Consider the following 18,215-nt stretch of genomic DNA (forward strand, 5'->3'; position numbering starts at 1 on the left):
ATTGATTAGGCACAGGAGGAGTCCTAGCCCCTCGCTACCTCCTGTGGGATTTTGAGAAGCCTTATGACAAGAATTGAACTTTCTTGCCGAGTACCATGCAAGCAACTCTAACCAGATCCTCATTGTGGATGCATACAAGGGAGGCATTCTCACTTTCCCACTCACTTTTCTTTCTTATTTTTTGGCAAAGGCATTGGGGTAGCAAGCAAAGGCAGTTGGCCTTGTTGGATGCACCTCCTGATTTGGCAAGATGAGGGGAGCTATTGGACTAAGTGTGCAAATGACACATACCTATTTGTGGAGGGTCCATATGAGAATCTAGGCTTTTTCCTAGATCAACTAGAACAAGTCAATTGGGTTATTAAAAAGGCCTGAGAGTTTCACGATTGGGAGGAAAACCTTGGTTTCCATTGGATTCCACAAGGGCAAATGGCAAGATAGCTAGGATACTCAACATCTCAACAAAGGAATGCATTGCCCCAATGCTAGAGAGCGTTCGATGTAAGCTCCTTACTAGAGTTCTACTAGATGCTCCTTGGTAAGAGCAAGGTGGTGGAAAACCGATCATTTTGGCTAAGGCTTGATATGACTCCTTTTGTTGGTGCTTTCATATGGATTGCATGGGGTAGAGGGGGATTGGGTATCATTGATCCAAAATGTAGAGCAAGGGCATGTTGGACAAGCTACTACTTAGGAACCTTGCCCCAAGCGCCAAACCTTGGAAGCTCTTGCTATGACAGGAACTTCTAAGGAACATGCCTCACACAAGGGACAAGAACATGAGTCTCCCAAATGGAGCTTCACAAAGCTCCTCTCACAAGGAAGGTGTCAACACTGATGAGGAGCTTCATGAGAGTGTGGCGGCATCTCTCAGGCAACAATATTTGAGCCAACCCCCAAGGCATAGATGAGTTCAAGCGGCAACCCCCACTCTAGCACCTAGAGGTCCAAGATTAGGAGGATCGCATGATGGAGCAATATATGCACATTGACTGAGCATAGCGAGAGAATGGTTTGGCTAGATCCTTGGGGACCTCGAGGAGAGGCTATGAGCATTCGCCCACCTAAGGGGAGCCAAGAGCTGGATGCAAGAGATTGATGCAGCTCTCTGGTAGGCATAGAGCGAGGAGCTTTAGAACAAAGATGCCACAAACATCCACACTAGTTTTGTCAATTTTCTTAACAAGACTCCCTCTCAGTTTTCTTCTTGCATCGCAACCATGATCAGCCCTACATGGCCTTCTTTAGCATTGGATCGAGCAGGTCACTCCGCATGGAATCAACGAAAAGGGAAAAGGATCCTCGGGACTACAAGGTCTTGAGCTAACTAGCAAAGGATTAGAGCCAGTTGGCCGTTTGGGACAAAGCTAGACCATTGACCCCAAATCATTCCAACATGGAAAGGACCACTCTCAACGGCGCCTATGGTTATGGGAGGGTAGGCCTTTGTGAGAAATGTACTGAGACCCGAGTGAGTGGTTCTGGCCATCCTGGGCACTCTGAGGCCTTAAGGGAGCTGCAATGGCTTGAGCAGCAAGTGCCACATAAGTTCCTTCCTAGGTTTTGTCCTGTGGACTAGCCTCTGCCCAAGGAAGATCCCCTATTTGTTTTGTTGGTTGCCCAAGGGGGTCCATAGGACCATGGTTAAAGCAGATGAGGTTTGTCATTGCTGTGCAGCTGGGACCTGGAGGCTGTAAAGTGACAGTCAAAGACAGCTTTGGAGCACCTGAAAAACTATGCATATCAAGCAGACGTGAGATACCCTTTGCACTGGGCCCCAACTGTTCGATAGGATCCTATGTATGGAGTGGTGAGCATTTGCTCTTGTTCACAGACAAATCGAAGAGTCCTAACAGAAGAAATTTTTAAAACCACTAATTTGTCTCTGAGAGACTTTTTGCATTGTGAGCAGGAAACTACGTGTTTGGTTCATTGCATTTTCATGGGTAGCTTTATAAGGTGGTACATAGCTTTTACATGTGTGGCAAGTTTCAGCTGCCACAAATACATTGTTCAATCGATTGCCATAACACACAAATCATCAATCATCACTCAATAGATTATCATGCTCCTTTTTTAAAGATTTGATTCATCAACAACATCTGTCAGCACTCGCCCTGTTGTCTCAAGTGGTAAGAACATAACAGCTATCGATCCTATAACTGGGACAGCTACAAATAGAGAAACAGCTAATGATAGCTGGCAGCTTTTTACAAGTTCCACTGCCACTAGAGGGCAGAGCACTCCCCCAATTCGAGCAAAGGAATTTGCAGTTCCAAGGCCAGTTGCTCGCAGCTGGGTTGGATAGACCTGCAGGGGAGGTGAGCTTTAAAGCCTTCAAATCAGGAACAACAAACGATTTTCAAGCAGCTTAAATGATCCTTACCTCAGGAGCATAAATGTAGACAATGGTAAAAGTTCCCATGACACACGCACGTGCACCAAACAAAAGAAAGGTTGTCACATCCGCAGCTACAGGTTGTACCAGTGGCAGAAGAAACGCACTGCACAGCAGAAACAATGCAGCCATGGAATTTTTCCTGCCAAAACGGTCAACTATTGCAGCAGATAATACAAGCCCAGGGAGTTCTGCAAAACACACCGAACGTGTTAGCCTTTCCATCCACGTGCGTGCATGCGTGCGCGCGCGTGTGGGCGCATCCTCAGGCGCGCGTGCACGTGTGTGTGTGTGTGTGTGTGTGTGTGTGTGTGTGTGTGTGTGTGTGTGTGTGTGTTTTCTCAAGTGTGCGTGTGCGTGTGTTTTCTCACACGTAATATAAGTATTACCTCTTCTGAGGTTCCCACAAGTAATATAAGTATTGTCCAAAAAAAGCGTGTGTTTTGTCCATATTCATTAAAGATGATGAACATGAGATATCAAAAGATGAACCTTCATCACAATGTAAGGGACTGTAATTGGAACCAAAGAAACATGCATACTTGAGAGAAAACACAATAGGACTGTAATGTGCTGTCAAAAAACTTGCACCCTATTACTCACAGAGAAAAATTTGGACCCTCATTGCAATCCTACTACTCACAGAGATAGAGAAGGGGTTGATATGGAGAATCCTACTAGTCCTAAAGACTCTATTTCTCATCATCAAGATTGCAGCGTCGATGCATGGCTAGCTATGTCCAATTTGTCATGGAGCCAATGGGTCTAAGAAAACTGCTGCTTGACACCACCAGCCTGCCTTTATTTTTTATTTAGTTATTGTTTTCATACATTTCTTATTCTTAACCAAAAGGCAATCTATAGAGACACTGAAGTACGAACTTGACAACATTCCAGCAACAATCACAAAATTTATCCTTGCAGAGAGCTTGTCTTCAAAGGCATGCCTTTCTGGACACTAAGATGCAAAGTGCACCAGTGGATGCGCACACAAAAATGGGTGATTGCACGAGTGACTTGCATAATCGAGGGACATCACCAACATGCAGCACTTATACGGAAAACACTTTACTTATCCTGAAGAATGAATGCATTTAAGTTTACATCCCAAGTGCATATTGATGAAAAGCCATCGAGAATAAATCTACATTACCCCATACAACATACCTAGTCATATCAACCATAAGCCTGCCTCTTTTAAGGCCTTCCAAGGTTGTTTTCAGCTTTGGCCCTTTATCTTCGAAAGTATTTTCTCCTAGAAGACTCTACCTAGTTACAGCTTTAAATATTATTTTCTTTTTTGTAGTAAGCAAGACAATTAAACTATCTACATCTTATCACATTTTCCTACCTTCAAAAACATGGGAGTACAAACTTCTGGAGATAACAACAAGAGCTGCACTGCAGTGACTAGATGACATCAATGCTAGCAATAGAAACTATCTGAAGTACCTGCAAAGCTTGTCACAAGAACTTCCTTGTAAAGATCTGCAGAGTTCACACCACTTAAGGCTGCATTCGTCACCACATTGCAGTTGACCATTCCACCACTCAATTGTGATGTCAGCAGCACCAATCCATAATACGTGAAAGCATTTGCGAAGAAAATGAGCCAAAGAAGAAGAGTTGATCTAAGCATAGATGGTGAAAAAAGATTCCGAAACAGATGAAATGCCTGATGGCCCATGCGCTTTGTTCGGCCTTCTTGAATTGTGATTGCATCTTCTTGATGAAGCTGTACAATTGATAATGACCTTTGGTTGATCCTAGCCATTTTTTGGAGTACTTCCAATGCCTCATTTGTTTTACCTCGGGCTACAAGATACCTTGGGGATTCCGGGACAAATGGATAGAATACCAGCAGCATCAGGAGAGGTATGGAAGAAAATCCAAGAAGCCACCTCCACCCTAACATGGGCATCACTGCCTGCATCCCCCATTGTTTTCAAAATAGAGGAAAAACCATAGCTTGGACTTAAGCATACAAAAAAACACATCACAGAACAAAATATGACATGACAAGACCAAGAAAACGAGGAGACAAATTTTTAAAAGTTCCATCCCGAACATGGCTGTAATTTTAGTAAAATAACAGTGTATACAAAAGTTCGAATTACAAATGCTGATAAAAGGCAGAAAGGTAATGTGTATCTAAAACGTTGCTAGGCCTTGAAGGGTTTGCCTTTAGTCCCCTCAACCTTGCCAAGTAAGAACCCCCCAAAATTTGTAAAATAGATTACTACACCAAGAAAGATATGTAAAGTGTAAATGTAGCATGCATCACAGAACACATATTTATCAACAGCTGCCAATTTCCATTTCTCAAGACATAGGATGCTGAGGCCCATCGATGAATGAAAATTATGAGAGGCACAAAAAATGGGACTTTATTCGTTGATTACAGATTTCTCATTCTAGTAAGTGAAGTTTCCATGAGAGTGTAGCCTCTTCCACCCTTTGAAGCTGGATGAATTCTTGCCTGCCAAAAAGAGATCTTGCAATTATGTGAAAACTTTATTAAGTTCCAGATGATCGGATCTGACTTAAAAAGAAACTAACAACTTTTGGATAGCCAGGGGAAGTACGACAAGACCAAAGAAGGCATGCCATTCAAATAAAGAGACGCAAAAACTAGTAAAAGTCCAGGTAGGAGGAAAAGTGATGAAATTCTAAAAGCCACATAGCAAAAGGCATTGTTTGGCTCTAGGTTATCAAGGAAGTTGCTAAGCTGTCTCAAAATCACTCTAGCATCTTCCCCAAAACCACAAAGCTGGTGGTTTATATTAACTCGTATGACTAATAATGACCTAGTTGGCAAAGCGATGGACCCCCCGATTGCCAAACAACAACAAGAATTTTTTTTATATTGGGTGCTAGACTCTGCGTATCATTGGGCCTAGAGCTATGTCTACTTCAGATGGGGAACCTTTTCCTCACAAATCTGAGAACTGCGCCTCTCTCAATGATTCTTCTAGTTTGCCTTTGTCCTAGGATCTTGTGCCATTGAGCAAACCACATCAGCCTCACTCTCCCACTATGTGTATCTATGCACTTCACCTGACTGCCCATGGCTACCGACCATCAGCTCACAAAGAGTCCACCATGGGCACTGCAGGCTATAATCCACAAGAATTGGATATCTACAAGGTCTGCAGCCGGCTAGCAAGGGTCATCCAAAGTGCCTCCTAGGATGAAATGAATGTTACATTATACATAGTGATGCAGCCAACGTACACAACAAGGTTACGTTTGTTATTGATGCCTGCCTGAATCCTAAAAGAGATAAGAGACCCTCTTTCCACCTGCTACGAAAGATTCACCAAGATCCATGTAAAATATACCTTTGTAAGACTAGAATATGTCCAATCATACAAATTTAGATTTTTGCTGAAGACAACATACAAAGCTATTGGTCTCCTCTGCCAAGCATCTCCCTGAAGCTTCAATGTGTGGTGGAGTGGGTGTGGAAGGGGAGAGTGGGAGCACACCGACACACACAAGCAGGATAAACACAAGAAGTGTGGGGATAAAACGTATGTGTGTACCTCCCCTAGCACACAGTCAACCTTTTATATGAAAGGATAAGGTTACAACACTAAGTACGGTGTACTTAGTGTACTTAACAAATAAAGTACTAAGTGTACTAACTGTACTTGGGTGGCCATAGTGCCTTTACCCCAACAACCTCCCACTTAAAGGCAATATGCCCTCAAGTAAAAATAAATGAGGCTCAACCTATACCCATCAACTGTCGGCAATGTGCAAACCGCTCTGCAGGCAAGCCTTTTGTCAACAGATCTGCTGGATTATCATCTGTGTGAATCTTGACAAGCTGAATCAGCTTATCATCTATCACCTCCCTGATGAAGTGATACTTCACATCAATGTGCTTTGTCTTTGCATGAAAGACAGGATTGTGTGCCAACTGAATAGCACTCTGACTGTCACAATGCAACAATGGAATATCACCTGTAATGCCCAAATCTCCCACTAGCCGAGATAACCATAAGGCCTCCTTGCATGCCTCTGTGGCTGCAATATATTCAGCTTCCGTGGTAGACAAGGCTATGCACTGCTGCATCCTTGACATCCATGACACTGCACCTCCAGTGAATGTATAAACATAACCGGTAGTAGACTTCCGGTTATCGGGATGACCAGCAAAATCTGAATCCACATAACCATGCACCTTTGCATCTCGCTTGCCAAAGCATATGCACAACTCCTGTGTGCCCTTCAGGTATCTCATGATACCTTTCACTGCATTCCAATGCTTCTTGCCTGGATTTGCCATATACTTGCTAACCACTCCCACTGCAAACGCAATATCAGGTCTAGTAGCAACCATGGCATACATGAGACTGCCACAAGCTGAAGCATACGGAATCTTGGCCATTTCAGCCCTATCAGCATCTGAGTGTGGGCTGTCCATTGCACTGAGTTTCACATACGGAGGCAATGGAGAACTAAGGGTCTTCCCCCCCTCCATATGAAACCTGTGCAATACTTTGCCAATATATTCGGTCTGAGACAAATACAACAAATGCTGTCCCCTGTCTCTCCGTATCCGCATTCCCAGTATGTGATTTGCATCACCAAGGTCCTTCATATCAAAGGCCTCATGCAATCTTTTCTTAAGGTCATCAAGCTCCTTACGAGCTTTACCAGCAATAAGCATGTCATCCACATATAAAATGAGAATGATTAAGCTGCCATTTGCAGCCCTTTTGGTATATAAGCAGTGATCGTCATCACTTCTCCTGAAACCTTGGGACTTCATGAAGGTATCAAATTTCTTATACCATTCCCTTGGTGCCTGTTTCAGCCCGTAAAGGCTCTTTTTAAGCTTGCATACAAGTGACTCCTTGCCCTTGACTGCAAATCCTTCTGGCTGCTGCATGTAGATCTCCTCATGAAGATCACCGTGAAGAAAGGCTGTCTTCACATCCATTTGGCATAATTCCAAATTCTCACATGCAACCAAAGCAAGTACAATCCTGAGTGTGGTCATCTTAACCACTGGAGAAAAGATCTCATCAAAATCAACACCATACTCCTGCTTAAAGCCCTTGGCAACCAACCTGGCTTTATACCTTGGCTTAGCTCCAAGTGTGACTTTCAATCTATACACCCACTTGCATGGCAGTACTTTCATGCCCTTAGGCAACTGCACCAATTCCCAAGTACCATTTTTATGGAGACTGTCCATTTCAGACTTCATGGCTAGTTCCCATAGCCTTTTATCATGCATTTGCACGGCTTCCTTGTAACAGGAAGGTTCTCCACAATCTGTAAGCATAATAAAATCTACTCCTGGAACAAATCTGTCTGGCGGTTTCATTTGTCGAGTGGACCTTCGGACCCATTGGTCTTGCTGTCCAACTTGCTGCTCACCTAAAACAGGTTGCTGTTCTAGTAGATCAGACCTGCTGCAGCATCATGCATTGGCTGATTACATTGCTGTTGTGGCTGATTTGCAGCCTGCCTGAATTGTACAGGATGTCCCGAGTCATCAATGTCAACCTCTGAAGCATCAGAAGGCTTATCTGCTGCCTTAAACATACATGACTCATCAAATAAGACATCATTGCTGCGTATTAGCTTCTCATTCACAGGATCCCATAGGCGGTAACCCATCTCACCACTGTCACCATATCCAAGAAAAATGCATTTAAGAGACTTAGGATCAAGCTTGCTGCGATCTTCTCTGCGTATATGCACGTACGCCGTGCAGCCAAAGACCCTCAAGTGCTTATAGGAAGGAGGTTTTCCTGTCCAAAGCTCCTCTGGCACTCTGCCATCTAGTCTTTTATTTGGTGACCTATTGATGAGGTGTACTGCTGTTTTTACAGCTTCAGCCCAAAATCCATGAGGTAAAGCAGCATGTGACATCATAGAGCGAGACTTTTCTTGTATGGTTCTATTCATGCGCTCTGCAGTGCCATTTTGCGCTGGACTGTAAGGAGCAGTGAGTTCTCTTTTAATACCTCTAGCATCACAAAATGCATTGAATGCATTAGACTTATACTCCCCACCGTTATCTGACCGCAAAGCCTTCAGTGTTCTGCCTGTTTGGTTCTCAACCATAGCAAGCCATTTCTAGAACACTGGAAAGACATCACTCTTCAATCGAAGAGGATACACCCACACCTTCCTTGTGGAATCATCTATAAATGTGACAAAGTACCGTGCACCTCCAAGTGAAGGACTAGGCATCTCACACACGTCTGTATGCACAAGCTCAAGTTGAGCATCTTTATGTCCTAATCTCCTTTTATGAGGACACTGTAACTGTCTACCATTTATCCGGCTATGCCACATAGAAATATTCGGCAGCTCGGTGGCATGAATATCAGCATGATTACATACTTTAGCATGAAGAGTATACATTGTGTCAACCTTAGAGCCTCTGGCAACAACCAGGGCACCTTTGGTGACCTTCCAGAAACCATGACCAAAGCTGGTCACAAAACCTTCGTCATCCAACATGCCAGTAGAAATCAGATTTTTCTTGACTTCGGGTACATGCCTAACATTGTGAAGCATAAGCTGAGTACCATCAGCAAATACAAGCCTGACATCTCCAACACCAACAATATTGCATGCATGATTATCCCCTAGAAAAACGACTCCATTACTGCCTGCTGCATATCTTACAAACAATTCTTTGTAAGGTGTAACATGGAATGAGGCACCTGAGTCAATGATCCAAGAGTGCATGTCTGCAAAATCTCCTGCATGGAGAGAATGAGCATCCAAAGTAGAGAGAAATAAAACCTCTCCCTCACTGTCATAACCGTGTGTAGAATGAAGCTCTTCAATCTTCACACTGCTCTTGCCATTGCTTACTGGTACAATTGCTTTTGCATCTGACGCATCAGTGTTTTTGGCCTTGTCTCTCTTATCATTTTTCAGTTTAAAGCACTGCTTTTTGGTATGTCCCTTTTTGCCACAGTAGTAGCACTCAACATCTTTGTTGGAGCGGGACTTGCTCCTCCCTTTTCCCCTTTCCTAAGATTTGCCTCTTTGCTGACTTCTCCCCCTTGCATTTAAGGCATTGTTAAGCTTTACTGCATCTTGAGCTTTCAGCTTCTGCTCTTCTTGCAAAATCAGCCCTGTGATATCTGAAAAACTTATGAAAGTGTTTGCATTTGTTACAGCTGTGGTGAATGTATCCCAACTTTCAGGAAGAGAAATCAAGAGTGCCATACCCTTGGTTTCCTCATCCACCACATATTTTTGATTTGCAAGTTGAGTGACAATTGAATTAAACTCATTGAGATGTGCATCCATGGAGGTCCCTTCCTTCATCTTCAGATTGAAGAACTTGCGCAGCCAATATATCTTTGTGGCTACACTCTGCTGCTCATATGTGTCCTATAGCTTTTTCCACACACCCCAGGCTGTTTTTTCACCATCTACATTCCAAACAACACTCTCATGGAGTGACAATTCAATTATGGACTTTGCTGACAGATCAGCTAGTGCCCAAGCATCATCAGATGTGCTAGTGGGCTTCACACCTTTGTGTATAATAGGAGCATGAAACTGCCTGAGAATTAGAACATTCAGGACCATCTTTTTCCACATTGGGTAGTTAGCAGCACCCTGCAACTTTTTAATATTGAGAAGAGAAGATTCCGAGGATGAAGCCATTACAATCAGCAAGAAATATAACCCACGCTTGGGTGCCTGACTCCCTGCAAACTAAGTGCACAGATGCACTTGTAGTTGTGCTCAAAAAGTTAATTCCTGCAATGGAACACAGGACCTGCAACTTTCTCCCACTTAACAGTAAATACTGTCTGTTTCCTGCCTGCTGCAGATCCAGAAAAGCAATACTTAATGCATTAATTGATGCTCTGTAGTACAGTACAGCAGTACCTTGATTTGACACAATGTATGTCCCTGCTGTAACAGTGAAAACAGCACTGTTTTATGCACTTTAAACCTCAGTAAAGTGACTGTTTACAGTCCAAAAGTTGACTCCGGACAGTACCCGACTGTACTTTCTAGTACAGCAACAGAAATTGACTGTATAACTGTCCAAAACTGTCAGAATTAGACTTTCTCTTGCCTCTATAACTGTGTTACACAGTTTAGAACTTGAATGAGGCAAAAGCCCCTTGACTGGAAGCCAATTTTGAAGATTTTAGTGCATACACCGCTTTCCCAAAGCTCCACTGATCACATAAAGCATCTAGGTGTTTCCCGCAACACTGATATGCATAACAATGTCAAAAGCCCCAATTCATATGCATCTGCCACTGTCCCGTAAGTCATAAAATGCATCAAATCCTTGCACAAATCAACTCCAATCAGGAGGATATACGCAAACAAGTGCGTGTATAAGCCAATGCTTGGCTGTGGCTACAAAAGCCCCTTGATTCCGCAATTCAAAGAAAATGAGAATTTCTCTCACATAGGAGGCATAGATCTGCATATCTACCTCACTGACGATACATCTGACCCACAATGCTCAAGTATGAGCTCAGAAATTGCGCTGGGACAGAAAAGAACTGAAGGCTGAAGGAACCAAAAAAAAAAAGCAGATGAAGCGGGCTGCTCTACGATGTGTTGCGAATCGTGAACGTCTCCGAGCTCTCCGGCAATGGCGATGGCGAGGACAAGCTCCTGTGGCCACTTGTGGCGCTGATGGCGGAGTTGCTGGCGCCTGTGGCGCTGGTAGCGCCGCTGCTGGCGCCTATGGCGCTGGTGGCGCCGCTTCTGCTGGCGCCTATGGCGCTGGTGGCTGCTGGCATCGCCGGTGGCTTTGGCGCTGGCGACGAACAGCCTCGAAGGCTGCTAACGCTGGCAGCGCTAGCAGCTGAAGGCGCTGCTGACAGCGCTGTCTGCAGGCTGCCGAGGCTGTCGCCGCTGCCTAGCGATGGCAGTGCTGCTGACTGCCTAGCGATGGCTCTGATGCTGGCTGCCTAGCGATGGCTGTGCTGATGGCTCTGATACCAGTTGTGGAAGGGGAGAGTGGGAGCACACCGACACACACAAGCACGATAAACACAAGAAGTGTGGGGATAAAACTTATGTGTGTACCTCCCCTAGCACACAGTCAACCTTTTGAAAGGATAAGGTTACAACACTAAGTACGGTGTACTTAGTGTACTTAACAAATAAAGTACTAAGTGTACTAACTGTACTTGGGTGGCCATAGTGCCTTTACCCCAACAGTGGGCTTGTACCCTTATAAAATTTATAAGCTCTTAGGAGCCCTCCTAGGACAACCATACAATAGGCTGGAGGCCCAACTGCCCTAGCCTGGCCAAAAGTGATATGCAATAAAAACTAGCATAAAATGTCAACCAGCTGTCTGTTTTCCATTCAAACTGTTGCGATAATAGCAACCAGAATGACCATGGGATCGTCTCCAAAAATGCATTGCTTAAGGGGTGTACCGGAGCAACTCAAATTACCTTGAGTGGCTTGTCATGTATCAAGATCCATGAGGTATTCCATTCCTAACCCTTACGGACAGTTGGATCAATTGACACTTGTGAAAGGGTGCGCCCTTTCAATGGAACATTTCCCCATGAGATACAACTCTTTCAAAGAGGCACATATACTATGAAGAGGACATTTCTATTTATAGCATTGTAGTATACTCTCTGTCGCAAAACACATTTATCCCTAGAACAAAAGAGAAAATACTTTATTTTGACGTTGGTCAAGGGTAATGACTTCAGTCAAAGTGAGTTGACTTCTGTCAACTAGAAAATGTTTCTATCTTTTTTATTGTGTTCACTTAGTTGCATGGTGGGGACACCCACAGAGGGGTAGCACTAGTCATGAGAATTTTTTTATTTTTTTTTTGCTTAGCGGATGCTGAAGTTATTCATAGTTGTTGTTTTTTTATTTTAAAGGTTATCTAAGCCAAAGGTTATGCAAGCCTATAATAGTGGACAGCAGACATCACAAATTGGGTTTTGTGGGGATAGCTGCTCGAATAAAAACAGCAGCCCACATGATGGATAAACAAATATGGACAGCAAGAGAGAGAGAGAGAGAGAGAGAGAGGGCTGTCATATCAGTTTGCAGGACTCATACATTGCTCCAGACGATGCCCCGGCAGTTCAGCATACTAATGGAAGAAATACCTATATGCAGGGTGATGGAACAAGCCTACATAACAGTGATAATGATGTGGGCTTGATGCCAGGTGGGTGAAAAGATAGATGATGACCCAAGCAATGACGAGAAAATATGTGATAGAAATCAAGATGTAGATGTTGACCACCAGGGTAAGGATGCGGATGCACTTACACTTGATACTTTTAGGCATGCAAACTTTGAGGAAAGTTTTCGAGGAGGAGGTGAGTATCGAGCATTGTATGGTCTCCATAAAGGAAGAAAATATAGAAGACCACACAGATGCTAGCAAGGATGATGCTTCTATGTTGACCAGGCACCAGGTCCACTCTGTATTGTCAACTCCTACAAAAGGCCAACTCCATTTACCTACACCGATGAAAGAGATAGCCTATCCCTTGATTGTGGGTGATTCCCATGGACAACATGAGATTCTGGCCACTAGCACCGACGACAAGCTTGTCGCCATTGACATGGAAAAGCACGATGCATTGATCAAAGTTGGTGGGTTTGGGACGCATGCCTATTCAAAAGCCTCCTAGACTCCCACAAGGTTGTCAAAGACAAGCCTACATCAAAGGGCAATCAAAGTTTAAGCTGCTCAGCTTACATGCCATGCTCATTAAGAACATAGCGGAGATGCATTCATCTGGGACTGAACTTAACGGTGGAAATTGAAACCAGACCAAGCATGCAGATTTCAGGGATACTACCAGATGGCAGAACCCCGATGCTTATATGTTCATGACCACTGCCAATGAAAAATGCAGTAACTAGATGACAGAAAAAATTATTGAGACAATGGACAGCAAAAGGAAGATGGCTGTCGTGACACTTTAACCGAAAACGGCAGCCAAAATTATGAAGACAATGGACAGCAACAGGAGGATGGCTGTTATGACACTTTAAAAAATGGACATGATAGCGAGCGGCCCTTGCACGACCACATTGGTCTAAATAGGTACTGTCCCCAGCAGTACATTAGTGCACAGCAGCAAGGTAAGGCAAATATGCAACTTGATGGAAAAGATGCACATGGAAATGCTATCGCTGGAGACCAAGGTAAGCCTATAGTTGGGGATGAGTCAAACTTGCCACAACAACAGTTGAGGATCATGAGGGACAAAGGCAATCAGCTTCTTTCCAAGGAGGGCGATCTCATAGGGCATGATAATGTTACATCCTTGTCAGTAGAGCACCAAGGTAAACTAATGCATGTGGATTTTATTGCAATCCCACACAAGGTGCATTTTAGGCAGCAGGTAGAGTGTTTATTATTCAACCAGTCGTATCCTTCCATCTGTGGGGAGCAGCCTATCCGTGAGCAGTCCACTGTGATCTTGCCCAAGGGAAATTCCAGCCAGAGACTTCCACCAGTGACTTTTCCAAGGCTTGATATCCTTGAGTTACGTCCAGGGGACAGAGGCCGGTCTTCACTACTACCATTTGGCACATCCTGGCCTCATGTGGATGGTTTTAGAGAGCCTTTCCCTCTAGCATTTATTTCTCAGCTGTGTTTCAGCAAAAAGCCTATGAGAGAAGTTGTCCTCAAATCTCATTCAAACGGGAGGCTCTACATACAGTCTACACCACCTCAAATGCAGCCTGGACAGATTTATGAGGAAGGACGGCTTATGCCCAATACGCACATGGGTGTCATGGCTAGAAGGAAATTACAGCGGTACAGCACAGGGTTGAAGGCCTTACATGTGAGGACTGAAGTTCCCTGGAATGTTGAGGAAGCAAAGAACTACTGGAGCTGTTTGAGTGTGAATATAGCATGCATAATGAAGATGATTTTCAGTTCTTCAAGGGCAGCATAACCAGAGAGGCAATGCAAAGACGGGACAGCAGCTATGATGATGATGATTTTCACTTCTTCCAGGACAGCATACCCAGAGATGCAATGAGAAGACAGCTCATTGAAGTGCTCGTTTTGAAGCTACCATGTGGGATATATGGCAAAGCAATCAATGCTTCCCATGTGGAGAGAAGTGGACAGCAAAGCACAATTTGGTGTGCAGAACCGAAACCATGAGGACATGTAGAACTTGTGTGATTATGGAGCTTTGTGATCATGAGCATGCGAGGATGGATTGCCACCCACATGACCCTGAAGGTGCCACAACACCCAAGGCAAAGGAATATATTGCATTTCCTTTTGACCCTTGTGGCATGCATGATAAAGTATGTCCTTTTTACAGCAGGGGGCTTTGGTTCCTAACCATCGCCTGCAATTTTGAGGACAAATTTATTTTTGAGGAGGGATGGCTGTAATGAAGGGGGGGAAAGGGTTAGTTTAGAGGTGCTTTAGTGAGGGTTAGATGAGATAATGGAGGGGACTCTATAAGGGGATAATGGAGGGGACAAGTCCAATAGATGAGATAATGGAGGGGACTCTATAAGGGGATAATGGAGGGGACAAGTCCAAGCCCTCCACTCTTGTAACAGTTTGATGTGACATTAATCCTATCTCCTTTCTTTCTTTCTCTCTCTCTCTTCCTCTCCTCAATTTCCCTTTCTCCAATCTATCCCCTACCCCTTAGGATTAGATGTCATATCAAAAGTGTCACAAGAGTGGAGGGCTTGGACTTATACAGTCCCCTCCATTATCCCCTCTAACCGTCACTAAAGCACCCCTAAATTAACCCCCTTTTCCCCTTCATTACACTTCGTTACTGTCACAATAATTTGATTACAAGACATTTAAGAGTTCAAAATATTTATGCTTGTTTAAAATCGCAATTCATATTGCCAGGCATAAGTGAGGATGTCAAAGAGTATATCAGGAATTGCCAAATCGATATGTGAAAGCAAGAGATCCTATCTAACAGGATCAACAAAGGACATCAATAGGGGAACCAAAGCTACCACTCAGATGTGAGGTAATTGATCAAGAAAGACATCCAGCGAGAAGAAATTTGTAAGAAACCTCCAATTCAATCTAAGGCATACAGCAGAGAGCTGGCCCCCTTTCTCCGGTTTGAAGTGGAATTCGGCTTTCAAGGTTTCCTCGCTCACAACACAGAATCTCTTGTACAAACTCATTTAGACTACCTCTTTTCTGGCAGGCCTGCACTCATTCACAATCACATGAAGACGAAAGAACATAGAATAGGTAAGGTGGTGTACCCAAGCTAGTAAAGCTTCCGCAACAGTGCCAAGGGTCCAAAACACAGAAAGGAGAACCATCCAAAGGCCCCTATTAGGAGTTGGAATAAGCTCCAGAAACCAAGATGTAATTACAGAACCACCTGCTAAACCAACACCAACAAGGCCACGAAGCAGGAGGAGTGCATAATAATTTGGGGAAAATGCACTAAGAATCCCAGCACCGAAAGTCAGCACAGCAGTAAACAAAAATCCAGACCTGATACACCACAAAAAACCACACATGATATAATAACTGGTCTACACAAAAATCAGGGGACACAATAAGATGAGACTCTCAAAGTAATCCCACAATTACTGAATAGCTTTTGGAAGATCCCTTTTATGCATCATCTCAAGTATTCCAGCACATGGGAAACACTCGAAGAAAATGAAAAGTTCTGTGATACCTTCTGCCCTTCAAGTCTGACAAAGCACCCCAAAAGTAGGCCCCTATCATCATTCCTATGAATACCACACTGGTGATCATGCTTTCTTCGGCAGCAGACAAGTCCCAATCCTTTTGGACCGCTGGTCCCACAAACGACAACAGCATCATTTCCATGGCATCAGCCACCCATGCCATACCAGCATAAACAAGAACCAAAGCCTGAAATGTCCCAAATCCCATGATCTCAATCGCGTCCTCAACACTTGATGTACCTTTCTGATCATCCTCTTTTAGCAGGACCTGAGCATTTATCCCTGGAAATCAGCTTTACATGTACATCTTTTCGTGGGAAGACATTTTCTCTGGCACTTCAAAATTTTAGAATAATCTACGAAAATAAGCATCCAATCAAAAGATAATCATGTACAATCAACCCTGAAAACTTCAATAAAGTTTTGAAAAACAAGTTTCATACTCCTCTGCTACCTAGACAACTTCCATCATGAGTCTTTATATAATAGAGGCCTCATAGTATAGATCAAACACTCCAGATATTTTATGCAATACAAATATTCTTACTCAATGCTATGATTACAGTTTCCTTTCTGCTCCTCAGCTCACTAATGAAATTAGATTACTGCTCAGGCACCTATTGCGCAGTTTCTTGTGGGAGGGTTTGGATGGCACAAGGAAACACTAGAGCCAGGGTCGCATTCGCAAATGGTGATCCTGCCTTAGACGGGGGAAGGACTTGGCATCATAGATCCCAAGATGCAGAGTAAAGCCCTCTTAGGCAAGCTGTGTTGGAATGGTCACCTCCCCATCTGTAAACCCCCATATGAGGAGAGCGTGGGGGAGGGTAACCTAGGGCAGAAGATGCCCAGAGAAGAGAGAAGGAGGGGGCTGCCACATGGGCCGCACCTCACAGCCAATAGAGGAGGATCCCTAAAGGAACAGGCCCCGGATCAATCACTGCTGTCCTACCAATTCTTCTCTTTACGACAAACCGTACCCAATCCGTTAGTATGCAAGATACTGCAGACTGGTCCCATAGTCAAGCCATGACATCTGTACGCGTCCCTTGTTTCTTGTTTACTCAAAAAAAGGAGCAAAAATAATAGCAATATGCACCTTCTCATCAGTCGCCAAATTGACAGAGCCATTGCGTTTGTGGGATCGAGTTATAAGAGTCAAATCCGGGTGATCTATATCTTCTTCGTCCATCCTTGATGGACTTCGCAAGCACCTTGACAAGATGTCCCTGTAGTTATGGCAGGACAACTTTTGGTTCGGTGAAGAAACACCCAGGCAGATCCGACGGATGGGATGGTAACCAACGCGGCTCTTGCTGAGCAAAGAAATCGGGAGGTCCGAGTGCCAGAGCGTAGCCAAAATACCACCACTATAGCTCGATGTCGTCGAAACAAGAACGGTAGCAGCTCTCCATGAATCTTGCATGGATATGAAATGTGGAGTGCTGTCCAGGAGTCCGACGGGTCACTTTTCGCCCACAAGACAAGTATAAGAGCTAGAGAAGCGAGACACAGCACCCGTGTCACATCAAAGTGCCACTCGGCCGCCATCCTCCGCTGAAGGAGTGCCGTCAGAACTTGGCCCAGTCGCAGGGACGAGTCCGGAAACTGACACAAAAGATTTGTGTCCGGCCCATGAAGACCCATGGCCAACCGCTACATGATGGAACCGATACACCAATCACATGTTGGTGACTAAATCAGCAGCGTCATGATTGCCAGGTAGTGTGAATTCTCCAATGTTATTTCTTACTCCATGGGTGGACAGAACCCATCCTAAGAGGCACCCGTCGCTCGGCAGCGATTTGAACCAATAGGAGGCACATTTTCTAATGATGGGCGGGTATCCGAGTTACACACATGCCACCCATGACCAAACCTTGTAGTCTTAAGTGGATTCCACGTCCTGCCCTCTCCAAGCCCCTCCATGGGCAGCCAAGCTTGGCTATCCAACGATGGGCACCCTCAAATCTGCCAATCACCTTTGCTTTAGGGTCTCAGAGATCATTGGAGGTTTCTTTTAATTAGAAAATGGGGTGTGCCCATCCCAGACTACCCAGGACTCTTTTTGGGTGGCCATACATTGGGGTGTGCCCATTCCAAACTAATACTTGGGTACCCTTTGGCGGTGTATAAACAGCCT

General features: G+C 44.3%; 1 protein-coding gene across 2 annotated transcripts; it reads right to left on the minus strand.

Moving 5' to 3' along the window:
• Nucleotides 1-1,848: 1,848 nt before the first annotated feature.
• Nucleotides 1,849-17,517, minus strand: NIAP (Major facilitator superfamily protein). 2 transcript variants are annotated; one of them, XR_015541307.1, is made up of 7 exons: nt 17,172-17,517; nt 16,060-16,340; nt 15,632-15,869; nt 3,851-4,325; nt 2,387-2,589; nt 1,967-2,310; nt 1,849-1,916 (listed from the first exon to the last, which is right to left on the minus strand). XR_015541307.1 is itself a non-coding variant. In XM_087376993.1 (6 exons), the coding sequence occupies exons 1-6, from the start codon at nt 17,496-17,498 to the stop codon at nt 2,077-2,079; spliced, it is 1,758 nt and encodes a 585-aa protein (XP_087233119.1). In that variant the 5' UTR covers nt 17,499-17,517; the 3' UTR covers nt 1,926-2,076. The 2 variants fall into 2 exon arrangements, 1 of the variants encoding a protein (XP_087233119.1); XM_087376993.1 differs by lacking the exon at nt 1,849-1,916 and having other exon boundaries at nt 1,926-2,310.
• Between the last annotated feature and the right edge of the window lie 698 nt (nt 17,518-18,215).

Source organism: Dipteris shenzhenensis, chromosome 7 (assembly GCF_047967505.1).
Source record: "Dipteris shenzhenensis isolate YYH24624 ecotype China chromosome 7, Dip_SZ_1.0, whole genome shotgun sequence".
In the NCBI taxonomy this organism is placed as follows: Eukaryota; Viridiplantae; Streptophyta; class Polypodiopsida; order Gleicheniales; family Dipteridaceae; genus Dipteris; species Dipteris shenzhenensis.